The 13,681-nt window shown below is 40.5% G+C and overlaps 1 protein-coding gene across 2 annotated transcripts in view; it reads left to right on the forward strand.

The window, feature by feature from the left end:
- LOC147733036 (interferon alpha-inducible protein 27-like protein 1) overlaps nt 1-13,681 on the forward strand; it is a 66,264-nt gene that overhangs the window by 13,942 nt on the left and 38,641 nt on the right. For both annotated transcript variants that reach the window (XM_086957596.1, XM_086957595.1), the window contains exon 4: nt 994-1,155. In XM_086957596.1, coding sequence (XP_086813722.1) covers nt 994-1,155 — 162 coding nt within the window. The remainder of the gene's footprint in view (nt 1-993; nt 1,156-13,681) is intronic.

Below are 13,681 nucleotides of genomic sequence, written 5' to 3' on the forward strand. Positions count from 1 at the left end.
GAAAAGCCACGTAAAGTGGCTTTGAGTGGACTGGTAAATATGCTGCGGCACATTGTGCCACTGGAGCATCAAAAAAGTGACGCTGCAACGGCACAAAAAGTGCCACTAGGGCCTCATAAATGAGGCCACATATTTTTACTTTGCAAATAGTGATTCGAGCACCAGGGATCACAGATGACAAGGAAAAACATTCAAATGGTGGCACTTTGAGACAAATATGACAGTGTGGGGCAACTTCTGTATAATCTGCTGAAGATTTATACTGAAAACAAAGCTAATGAAGACTGCACTGTTCCCATGAGGCACAGGGTCAGATTGATTTGCATATAGCCATGTCTGAACTGGGGTGGCAGAGTGGGCTAAAGAACGGTGATGGATTAAACCCAGATCTCTTGACTGGGTGTGAGTGTCTGATTGATTCAGAAGCTCCGTCCATCACCAACCCCTTTTGTACCACACATGCCCTAAGGGCATGTGTGTGCACAACATGAAACTTTGAAAATGCACAAAAGTGCATTTTTCGAAGTTTTCGCAAATTACCATGAGGTTCAACCTCATGGTAATTTGCTCCACCTAATTGCGAAATCGCTATTTCTAAAACTTTCATGCATTGCATTTAAGGAATCGCAAAATGCGATTCGTTAAATGCAATTATAATTTGAGAATTCGCAAATATTTGCGAATTATCAAATTGCGAGGGCCTTCACCCTAGATGCATCCCAAAAGCTGATTTTGCGATCGCAAATGGCTGTTTTTTGCGATTCGCACCGTTTGCGATCGCAAAAAGCTTTGATGCATGTGCCTGTAAGTTTGCTGGTATAATTAGTAGAATGAATGTGCAGAGGCGCTGTAGGTCAGTGGTCAGCTAGAGTAACAGCTAGTTATGTGTTTATACTGGAATAATGGGGAATTTAGGCGTTTTGGCACAGTTCATTGTAAAGGGGAGTGACGTTGATTGCTCGTATAACATTGGCCCATGTCTCTTTTGCACAGGGATTGCTGCTGTTGCTGCCCCTGCTGCATTGGCTGCAGCTGGTTTCACAGGAGCTGGTATTACAGCTGGGTCCTTAGCAGCTACAATGATGAAGGTGACAGCCGTGGCCAATAGTGGTACAGTGCCGGCTGGATCGGTAGTTGCCTTCCTGCAGAGTGTGGGTAAGAGAAGGACGTGTGAACTGGTGGAATCTCCAAGTTTATAAGGCACCCTCAGTCAGATTTGATGAGTTTTAAGGCAACTAGATTCAAGATGAAATTACTCACTCCATTGAGCAATTTGCCATGGAAGCAGGTTTAGCACAGCATTTATGTTTTTAGGTCTCGGCTAGATAGCCTATGTGCTGTCTCAAAGAGACATGTTGTTTTCAATCTGTGGGCTTCAGCTGCCCTTAGGCCTACCGTTTGTTTGCTCTATCGTCACCAGCCTCGGATTGGTAACGCGGGCACTCGGGCAATGCCCAAGGGGCCGGTGTCTGAGTTCCTGCTGTGGGCTGGTTTATTGAGCACTCTGGGGCCGATTTGGGCAGTGTCTCTATTTTCGGAATACAGCCAGCGGCCCAGTGGGTGGCTGAGTGGCCTTTCTGCAGGCAGATGGGCGCTCATTACCACCCCCCCTGCCACCAACACCGCCGGTCCCCCACCCCCGGTTTAGCAACAGGCAGAGGTGTCACTCCCTTTGTCTCGCTGGCTGGCCCCTTAATTTAGTATGCACATACTGAGCGGGGCAGGGGACCTGAGCAGAAGTAGCCTCAATTGTTTTCAGGTGTGTTTCACTAGTGTAAACTAATGCGTGCATTTTTTAGGCCCACCCCCCCCCTACTTCTTTTCAATGCATTTACGCTGAAGCAGTGATTTGAGGAAAGGCATTATGCAAATGGGGGTTGATTTTTTTTTGTGTGCCCGAGCAGATTTTCAATCCCAATCCGACCCTGATCGTCACTCTCATATCCTTTGTCCCCATTTGTCCATGGCATGCAAACGTCATGCCATTTCTTGTGTTTAGCCCTTCCCCAAAGCATGGACCAAGTACTTGTGTCCATCCACTCCTCCAGTTTTAGGAGCTACTTTTTTCTTTGTGTTTGAGCACGCTACACGAGTGCTCGTGTTTTCACTCGCTCTGTCCTCCGTCTCTTGATGCCTCTTTCCCCCTCCCACCCAGCCATCTCAAACCCAGCCATATCACCCTAATAGCCAAACACTGCTTTATCTGTGCCGGAGGTACATGCTGGAAAACTCAGAATTTATTGAATGCATCGTCAGGTGTTATCATTATATAAATTCATTTACATTATATTCATTTATAGTGCTCTTTTCCAACTATTACATGTACAATTGCAGTTCTGTGTTTCACATAATCAGAAGATATTTTCTTTGTGCTTATTCTAGAGGCAGTTGAGTCCAAAGTGCCATCTTGTGGCCAAATACCAGAAAGTGTGATACCTCAGCATAAAGAATATCGTTGCTGCCTCCTCCTCAAAGGCTTCAGTTTATATGATTTTAAAAATTGCTTTATTCCTTTTCCCTGGCTCAAAGTAGTGGTAACTAGAAAAGCTAGCAGTTCAGCACACTCTCTAAGTAACTTAAATAAATATACGTTTTTCAACAGCACGCTTCTCCTTAGGCACAGACAGACTATATTGTTTGGCACGCTTTAGCGAAAGATCGCCTCACAAATGTTTATTCACGTTTGCCTCAAGTCATTAGTATCTGTAGCTTTTAAGATCATATCCCTCTGACAAAATGAGAGGGAAGCCTTTTTTCAAAGATATTATTAAGGGCTACTTCTTGATGACCCACACGGTTGCATAATTTGATATTTATTTGCCACGTTTCATAATACTCATAATGCAAAAAATATTAAAATACCCTAATATGCATGGCTTAAAAACATTAACATTGACAAAGCCCTTAGCTCTCGCATCCCGTGGTAGCTAGTGACATTTGAAAGTGGTGAGGCGAATCATCAGCATGAGGTCTAGAGACTCACGGTTAACTCACAAATGCCAATAGGCTTGATTCCGGAGGGATACTCACGAATTTTCAACCCATAAAACGGCTTTATGTTAGGAACCAAGACAATATCAGCTGCTGGGCAGTGGCATAACGAGCGTTGAGGGGGGGGCCCCCTGCAAAGTACATTGAGGCCCCCCTCTGAACTCACTCAGGAGCTCTCAGGCCAGGGGACTGTGGTGAGGGGCCCCCTGGAGCTCGGGGTACAAGATCGGATGGTGCCTCAGCAGAGATCTTTCCTAAAGCACCATGCGGGGTTACTTAAGAGACAAGTGAAGCTACCAGGAAGGGATAGGGAACAAGGGCGGGAAAATCTTAATATAGTGATAAATAATTCAGACCTAGTGGAGTCTTGGAAAAATTGGAGCAATATTGAAAGTCCGGCAGGCCCCTCACAAAGTTATAGGGAAGAATCTGTAATCTATGACCACCTAAGTGATGTAGAATAGGTTAAGGGGCAGCCACGGAGCACATGCATGGTCTCTTGGAACATAAATGGGATGGGTACCCAAGTAAAACGGGAAGCTTTGAATGATCTCGCAAAAAAGTGTGAAATTATTTGTATACAAGAGACCTGGCTCTGTGGTGAACCCCCGGTTGTGGAAGGGTTTAAACAAATTTATCGCCCATCAGAAAAATCTACTTCGGGCCGCCCAGCCGGTGGCTTGTTGACTTTGATCTCAACTTGTTTACTACGTACGGCCCATCAGATACCTGTGACATCTAAGTGGCTCTTGGCTTGTAGAATTCAAACATCAAGTATTGATAAAAAATATGAAAACATGTTGATTCTAAATGTATATATACAGTGGAGTTCACGAAAGGAATATGGAGTCGAATTGTTAAATTTTAAGAATGATATGGATACACTATGTGATAAGTATGGAAATGACTTGTTATTGTTATTGGGAGATTTTAATCACAAACTAAACCCAAAATTGTCAGATCTGTTGTATACAGAAATCCTAGAGGCATGTGAAGTAAAAAAAGCCGTATTTCTGGAAAATAAAATACCACCTAACGCGGCCAACTTGGGCAATTTTTTGGCAACAAAAAGTTTATTTTGTCTAAATGGAAGGACAACTCAGGATTGCCCGGCGAAGAAAACGTTTAAATATGGATCTCAAAATTGCCCGATAGATTAAATTTTTATGTTGGCTTGGAATTTTGAGTTGGTAAAACTTTTCAGGATTGACCCTGCGGATTGCAGCAATCACAAAATGTTAAAACTAGAGCTTGTAAGTGCCCAACATACAGTATGCGATAGAGTTATGCCCCAAGAGATGGATTATCCTAAGCAGATAACCACTAGGTTAACAGAAAAATATATCGAGAGGCTAACTAGTCTACAACATAAGGTGCAACTAGGTCTCTTGTGCGGCCAAAATTTATGTTGGTACATTGAGAAAATAACTCAAGTAGTGAAAAGCATAAGTGTAGAATTAAGGCATGGCGAAAGCACCAATAAGAACAATGGAAGGGCACAAGCAAAGCAAGGATCTTGGTTTAACCAGGACTGCTTACTAAAGAAAAGAGAAGTTAGGAGAGAAGAACGTAGCCTACGGAATAAATCTGAGAAATCGAGGGCGGATAACCTAGTAAAAATAAAAAGAGATTATATCGCCCTAATCCACAATGCTAAAAGATCCCATAAAGAAATGTGTTGGAGCAAGTTATTAGAAGCAATCGAAACCAAGAATACACGGCAGTTCAGGAAGCTAATTCAGTCAGCAACGGGAACTTTGGTTGCTCCTATGTCTTGCGTAGTGGAAGAAGAGGCGTGGGCAGAGTACATAGAGCAATTATACGCCCCTGGGAGGGGGACTGGAAATGAGGTACCAGGGGATTGGAAAGGCCTAGTAGAGGACCTAAAACAAGAATGCTCAATAATTAATGTCCATAAGATAATAAGGACACTAAATTTAAGTAGAGCTGCCGGCCCAGACAATTTCCCAGCCCTGATACTAAACCTAAACCAGACCTGGTGGACGGAATTCTTTGCGAAAATGTTTACCTTAATTTTAGATCAAGGGATTATGCCTCCAAACTGGAAGGGAGCAATAATAAGACCACTACATAAGAAGGGGGATGTATATGCTGTGAAGAATTATAGACTAATAAACCTATTGGATATAGGTGAAAACATTTTTTCTAAAATAATCCTTGGAAAGCTAAAAGTTTGGGTGGAACATAGGTCTATCGTCCCCATTGAACAAGGTGGCTTCAAAGAAGGCCACTCGACGATAGATCATTGTTTTGCACTGTGGGCATTGGCTAGGAAATCGATGGAACAAAATGGCAAATTATTTTGCTGTTTCGTCGATTTCCGGGCGGCGTTCGACACGGTGGACCGAAATAGCCTCTGGGAAGTATTAGAAAACTATGGAATGCCACAGGGTATATTAAACATCTTAAAAGATTTACATAGTGGCAATTGGGCCCAGGTCATTAAAGACAAAAAGGGCTCATTAACACATAAAATCCCAGTAAGGAACGGTTTGAGACAAGGGTACGTTTTGGCACCCTTGCTTTTTAAAAATGTTCTTGGCAGATCTCCCCGCCGCCCTGGAAGTTGAAAGAAGTGCGAGTCCACGTATGAATTGCAATAAAGTGTCATGCCTTTTATATGCCGATGACCTTGTGATCTTGGATCAAACCGAAATGGGCCTCCAAAGGAAATTAAATGTTTTTAAAGAATATTGTGATAAAAAGTTTTTAACTGTAAATATGGAAAAAACTAAGATCCTATGCTTTGGAAAGAGGGTAAATAATTTTAATTGGTTTTTAGGACAGGAAAAACTAGACGTAGTAGGTGAATACAAATATTTAGGCCTCTGGTTTAATAGCTCACTAAAGTGGAATACCCAAGTGGAGGCACAAACGGCTAAGGCTTATTCCTCGGTCTGTGGTCTGAAAAAATTCAATAAAGATTACGGTGACATGTCACACAGACCGCTTTTAAAGGCATTTGAAGTGATGATCCCCCCACAAGTGCTTTATGGTGCAGAGGTGCTTTACCTGAGTGGTAAAAGAGGGTGGGACCGGGAAGAAGGTAACATTTTGAACATGTTGTTGGCCTTACCAAATAGCTCCATGATCCAAGCTATCAGAATGGAGGTGGGATTGACATCATGGGATGTAAAGACTCAAACGTCCTTAATAAGATTTTGGAACCGACAGGAGTCTGGTGGTGAAGAGAAGGTATCGATTTGGTGTAGAGAGGAAATTCAAGAGAGCAGCTTACGCTGGGCGCGAGATGTGAAGAAAACTCTCCAGACGGTAGCTGCGCGCTTTAAATTGAGCCTCTCTCCACCATTGTGGAATATAGTCTGCACTAAAAAAATGCTAAGAGACAAAGGGCTTGAATTTTCAAGATCACAAGACATGGATTATCTGAGGTAAAAAAATCAGTGAATTGGGTAAGGAATGAATGGGAAAAGGATGTCCGGTTCCCATATTTGGATTTACTGCCCAATAGATGGCTAAGACACGAAATCTTAAAGGCTCGGGTGGGCCTAAACCCATGGAAGATTGAAAGAAAAATAAGAATGGCCCTGATCCACCCGGATGGAACCTGTAAATGTGGCCTAGGAGTAAGAAATGATATTTTACATATATTGTTTGATTGTACATGGATTTTAGCAATTCGGAAAACCTTTTTACGTCCATTTTTTTTAAAATATCAGGTGACCTCCCGTGCAGATGCCATTGACCTCCTTACAGAAATGTCTTTCTTGGATATTACAATTGCATTGGGGAAATTTCTGAAAGCAACAAGAGAATATATAACGGAGGTAGCAAAGGAGGGCGGGGGAGATTATAAAGTACAGTGTTTCCCAATTTTATGCTATGGTTTTACAAGTGTTGTAAATGTGTAAAATGAATTGTAGTTTTAAAGATCTTTTATCACTATGTGTAATCCATTGTCTATGTATGGTTTATAGACTATTGTCTAAATAAACTTTGTTATCAACTTCAACTTCAACTTCCGCACTGCAGCGGCCTTTGTTACGCCACTGCTGCTGGGTTACAGTAGGCCAGACAATTGTCTTTGACAATTGCCCTGATATTAACACCTACATACATATGCGCACTCTCTGGATGTTGTCAGTAGTCCAGGGTGCTCTTGTCTATGAAACTCTAGGTGTGCAGAAGTTTTGCACTTTCTAGACATGCCTCTCTGCCTACAATAAAAAAGAGGCCCCAGCAGGTGCTGTGAGTGCATAGGAGTGCCCCCAGGTGCCTGCCTTTGTTTTATGTGTAAGCAGTTGGTGTGTACGAGATTGGCATGGCATGTTGCTATGCATGCCGGGAAACGAAGTCCCCGGCCTGTGCATGCTCCAAATAAGGCCTTATTATCAGCATTGGTGGATTGTGTGTCTTTGTTTCTCTCAGAAGTAGAAAACCCTGGCAGACGGGCAGTCTTCCTGGACAGAGTCTGATGCAGCCGGGGTGTGACACCAGTAGGTCCGCCACTGAGCATCACAAAAACAAAGCAACTTGCATAAATACAGAGAAATGTCAGCAGGGGAGTCCTAAAATCATGACAATATAAAACAATTCAAACCCAAGAGAAATGTTGAGGCAACTGGGAAAGCAAATTTTAAGTAAAAAAACTCGAGTGTGTTTAAGTCGGAGATTTCAAGATTCCAGGTATTAGACTTTCCGTATCTTTTCTAGTCCTGCTTATTTATTTTCATTTTTGGATATGCAGTGTTGAGTGTGAAAATGAAGATTAAAGGTCTCAGAATGCAAAGAACAAAGCCAGAAGTGGAACTTGAGAACCCTTCTGATCAGCAGTGGACCCTCCATTAGGGTGGAGGAGCGCCCCCCCAGTCATCACTCTCAAATAAAACAGGTTTTATGGGTTTATTTTAACCCCTTGAAACTGCCCTAGGACTATGACGAGTCTTGGGGTGGGTCCAGGGGATGACACTTCTAGTGGGGGAGTAGTAATGCACTCTCTTCACTGCGCAAGAGGGTTTGGCCGGCAGTCTCAGACTGGCCAAACCTTCATGCGCAGTGAAGCTCTCTCCAGTCCCAGCTGCGTTGCTGCGATGGAGAAAGCAGCCACAGGCTCCCAATCTGCCTGGGAGCGCAATTTGACAGTGCTCAGGTCAATCCTAACACTGCTTTCATGAAGTGTCAGGACTGAACGCAGTGCAATCTGGGAGCCTGTTCCCAGAAGCGCAAAGAACCCGATGTGGCAGGAGATGGCAGCATTGTTGGCGGTGTTGAGGTAAGTTTATAAATGTTTATTTTCTTATCCCCGAAACCCCCTCCATTCCCCACCTCCCTCACTTCTCCTGCGCGCCCTGCCACTTTGGCAGGGTACGGGCCACTACTGCTTCTGGTCCTAGCTTTCCCACTTTACCACCTTGTGTCGTTGTGCATAAGACACTTTTGTGTGTCCCCTTTCCCACAGTTTGAGAGTGTTACCACGCCCCTTGCTCTAACTAGGGGTGGAGAGAGCCGGACTAGTAGTGCACAGGTACTGATGATATCCAGTGACGATGGCATGGAATCACTATACACAGGTGCAGATAATACTACAACTAGGTCCAATCATGGGATGGGGGCACCCCCGAGGAGTGAGGCGTTTTCAGGTGCAGGGAGTTTTCCATTGGTCGGTTATAACAACTGTGGAGCGAGCGAGATCTACTTTTTTTATGCAGATCTGATGGAGCGCTGTAACCACATCATCTTTGACATAATCCAAGCTTCATAACCCTTGCTCTATCTGAAGTTCTTTTTAAATATTACATGTGATAAATAGGTGCCCATTGAGCTGCAGCTTCGAGGGTGTGTATAACTGTGGATGCAGCTGGTGCTTGCATCTTCAAGGCTCCCATGGCGGGGGTTCAAAACGTCCAGGACACAAACCGGCAGCACAGGCCTTCATAGCGCTGGGTAATGAGAGCTTTAGCATTCCCTGTTTAAAATGATTCAGTTGAACTGGTTATCACTGGAATGACAGCTTTTGCACTGGAAATTATTTATCTGCCCTCTACCATTGACTACGCTTTGAGAACCCTTAAGAAAAGACAAAAAAATCAGCCTTGCCAAGTACCACATATCAGGTGTTAGACTAACGCATTTCAGTGTGGTGATCCGAATCACTGCACTGAAAAGTCAAAGTCACGCATTTACGGTCCTCCAATTTGACAGATAAGCCAAAAAAGGAACCAGAATGTAGTCCTTCTTTTATGCCTATGTCTGGGGTCTTTCCCTCTCCCCTGAGAGCTTCCTGCACTCAGCCATTCACTGTAGGCCAATCGATGCACTTGTTAATTCGTGCACTGTGGGGGTCCAATGGCTGCGTGTGTTGCTGAGCAGAAGTCCCTGGTAGCCACACCCTACAGTCTGGGTGGGTCTGTGTCACCCGCACACGGGAAGGAATGTGCAGTATCAGAGGGAGGGAGCAATGCAGCATTCAAGGATGGGAGCCCCCGAAGACAGCGGGTATTACCGAGTAGGACAGCTACAGCCTGGGCCTCCACCCATGGTGAGTGCTGGTCTCACACTTACGCTGCCCTTGCTCGCTGAGCTGGGCAGTCGATGTCCAGGAACTCACGCTCCTGGTGCCATTGTTTTTGATGTGGATGGGGAGGCAGCACTCGCTGCAGGCACAGTATGCGCCATGTGCATGTTATCTCATATAAAAACACAAAATTCTATAATAAATTAAAACATTAAACTATTAAAAAATATTTAAACTTTCATTATACAATACAGTCAGTGCAACAGTAGTAAAAGAGTTGGATAGCGGAGGGGTTAAAATAACTATTCCCACTCCAGTGAGTGCAACAGTAGGGTAACTGTTTGATAGCAGAGTAATTAAATTTAGTTTTAAATCTCTAGTGAGTGCAACAATAGGGAAAGTGTTGGATAGCAGAGGGGCAACAATTACTATTCCCACTCCAAAGAGTGCAACAGTAGGGAAAGTGTTGAATAGCAGAGGGGTCAAATTACTACTCCAGTGAGTGCAACAGTAGGGAAAGTGTTGGATTGTGGAGGGCTCATATTTACTATTCCCACTCCAGTGAGTGAGTGCAACAGTAGGTAATGTGTTGGATAGAGGAGAGGCAAACATTACTATTCACACTCAAAAAATACATTAACGATATAAAACAAAAATAATAATAAAAAACCAAATATATTAAATATATAAAAAGAAAACATATTATAATATTAATTACATATAACAAATACCTACAAATATTATATAAAATAAAATAAAAAAATACATTGAAAATCTTTTAAACTAGAAAATATTTACAAACCAAAATATTAATTAATACATAAATGTATTTATTTTATTTACTACCCTCTAAAACCACACCAATAACAACACACTTCAATATTTTAAAATAAATGTACTTCCATAATTAACATTATTAATAATCAATTAAAAAATAGTATTAATAAAAAACTAATAAATATTAACTACACACACTCTAATAGTATTAATAAAAAACTAATAAATATTAACTACACACACTCTAACACTATGTCAACAACACACCTAAATTAAACTATAAAATAATAAAACACAATACTTTTTTTGTAAATTAAAAACTATTACTATAAGGAATTCATTATAAAGTAGTTACAATTTAATTAATACCCACCCTTTACCCCTTTAAAAGTTAAAACAATTACCCAAAATTAAACACCAATTACTTCCCACCCTTTACCCTTATAAACATAAACAACGAACACACACCTACAATTAATTACACAATTGCCATAATAACGTTTTAATTAATATCAATGAACAAATAATTATTAATTAAAAAAATAAACTATGTAAACCCTTTCCCCTATAAACCCCAAAACACACACCTAAAATTAAATACACAATTACCATAATTAATTACCAAGTAATTAATTATAATTAATTATCAACAAACTATTAATTCATCAATTAAAAATAAATTATTTCCCACCCTTTACACATCTAAACACCAAATCACACACCTAAACTTAATCACACAATTGCCATAACTTTGTTATTACTTTAAATAATATCAATATTTATTAATAAAAAAATTATAAACTACTTAAAACCCTTTACCCATATAAACCCCAAAACGCACACCTAAAATTAATTACTCAATTACCATAATTATTTACCAATTAATTAATTACAATTAATAAACAACAAACTATTAATTAATCAATTAAAAAAAATACTTTCCACCCTTTACACATGTGAACACCAAAACACACACCTAAAATTAAATACACAATTGCATAATACATTTTTAATTAATTTAAATAATATCAATTAACAGATAATTATTAATAAAAAATAAATGAACTACTTAACACCACTTACCCCAATAAACCCCCAAACACACACCTAAAATAATTACAAAATTACCACAATAATTAATTATAATTAATTAACAAACTATTAATTCATCAATTAAAAATAAATTACTTCCCACCCTTTACACCTATAAACACTAAAACACACACCTGAAATTAATTACACAAATGCCATAATTAATTATCAATGAAATTATTATTATTAATTAACAACCAATTAATATTTATTTAATAATAAATTACTTTACACATTTAACTCTATAACATCTCAATTAAATAAATATTAAAAAATAAAAAATAATCAATCCATTGAATATAATAAAATTGCTTACCTCCCTATTCCCCTATTCCCCTATATCTACTACTAAAAATACAAACTATTCTTATAGTAAAAACATCAATCATATACATTTAAAATATACTAAAATGCATAACATTAATTACAAATTCGATATTTTTACCAACTATAGTTTTACAAACAGTATTAAAAACTTTGACATTTTTAAAATCGATAGTACTTACCTTAAGTCGTTATTCTTAACCATGATATTCTTGCTGTTGATATTTCTGAAAGACAATATTTCCGACTCTATATTTGTGCAACTCGATATTTTAAACTCGATATTCTGTCTGCACACCATCTAAAGTACCCTTGTACCAGTTCACTTCTGAGTTGCCTGCAGTCAGTGGGTACCAGGGAACCACATACAGTGTATACTCATTAGGAACCTGGGAGCCTTCCTGATTGCATCTCACTCTGCTAAGTGTTGTCGAACACAGGCGAAGAGCACAAGGCAGCTGGGAGCTTCTGTCAGCTTGACATCTCACCTAGCAACAGGGACAGTCTAGGAAAAAACCTGAGAACCTATTGTGAAAAAAATACCACCAGTGGATCATCTTATAGACTTAGCACTTCCCCCATGCATTTGGGAATAAACCAAGCCCCTAAGCTGCTGACCAGAAGAGTACTAAGACAGTATCCATCCTTCTGTTGTAGATACAGACCAGGAAACTCTTAGTACCTTCTCTCTCTCCATCCTTTCCTTCCTCTATCCCGTTATCTCCTTCCTGTACAGTTTCACTTCGCACCCTCCTCTTCTCATTATATATCAATCCTCCTCCCTTCACTCTCACTTTCTATCCATTTCCCTCTTCTTTTATCACCTTATCTAATCCTTCCTACCTTCGATTTTCTTTCTCTCGTCTCTTCTGCCTTTCTTCTTTCCTCCCAGTCACTTTGATCGCTTTGCATCAGCACCTCCCATTTCCCCCTTCCTTTCCCATATTTCATGACTTCCTATTGTCTGTCTTCCTCTCGCCACCCATTCCATCTCTTTTCTACTTTCTTTTCTGTCTCAGTTCTTTTGTCTTTCTCAAAGCCTCTTCATCCTCCTTTTCTTCCTCCATATCACAAATCCTCCTTTTGCCTCTATTCCTACTTACTCGTCATACCCTCACTTTGTTACTCGCCCTCTTTTCCCCTTCCATTTCTGCTTCTTTCCCTCTCTTTCCTCTGATCTCACCTATGCCTCTTTTTTTTCTATCTTTTTTTATGTTTGCAGTTAATTTCTCAAAACGGTCGCCGGGGTAATACAGGTATCTGACAGTCATAAGCTGTTGGCTATGTTGTATGGGAGATTACTGCACTGGCCTCAGCCTTTGATGATAATACAAAATGGTGCTTGACAGCCTGTGTGTGATGCAGTAAGGTGAGACTGTGGACACCTAGGCAGCTAAGTCAAGGTCCCATATGGGTAGAGAGACCATTTCTGGCGCTTTTTAGAATTTTAAGATCTTATTAGAGTTTCTTGTTGCTCAAATGGGTGTAATTTCTAATATTTATAAGTTTCCTTCATCTTCATTGCTTGATTTTTCTTGCGGGAAAATGTCACTCACAGTTGTTGAAATGCCGCTAATAACTACACTGAATTTATGAAAATGTCACACAAGGTAATTGGAAACCTTGGCAGCTATGAAAAATCATTTATAAAACTATGGAGTGACTTCATATTAATCCACATATCTTTGCTTTTATGAACCACAACACAAAATGTGTTTGGTGGCCTGTAGCTCTCCTTTTAACAGTGCAACTATACTCTCAGGTACAGAATGCAAATGGGTGTTGGGGCACTAGGCAGTGTCTCACAAGTCAGAAAATAGATTTCAGTTATAGTTTAAAGCTTTCCAAAGTCTAATATAAGAATATTTCACGGGCAGGATAAACTACGTGTTCTAGGGGCATGGGTTTTCTTTTAGATCCTCTATTAAACAAGTAATGGATGGTATAGCTATTTTTTTTACAGTACTTTGCCTCCCATGTGGGGCCGACAGCACTTTCTGG

The sequence above is a fragment of the Lissotriton vulgaris genome, chromosome 2_1, assembly GCF_964263255.1.
Source record: "Lissotriton vulgaris chromosome 2_1, aLisVul1.2, whole genome shotgun sequence".
NCBI lineage: Eukaryota > Metazoa > Chordata > Amphibia > Caudata > Salamandridae > Lissotriton > Lissotriton vulgaris.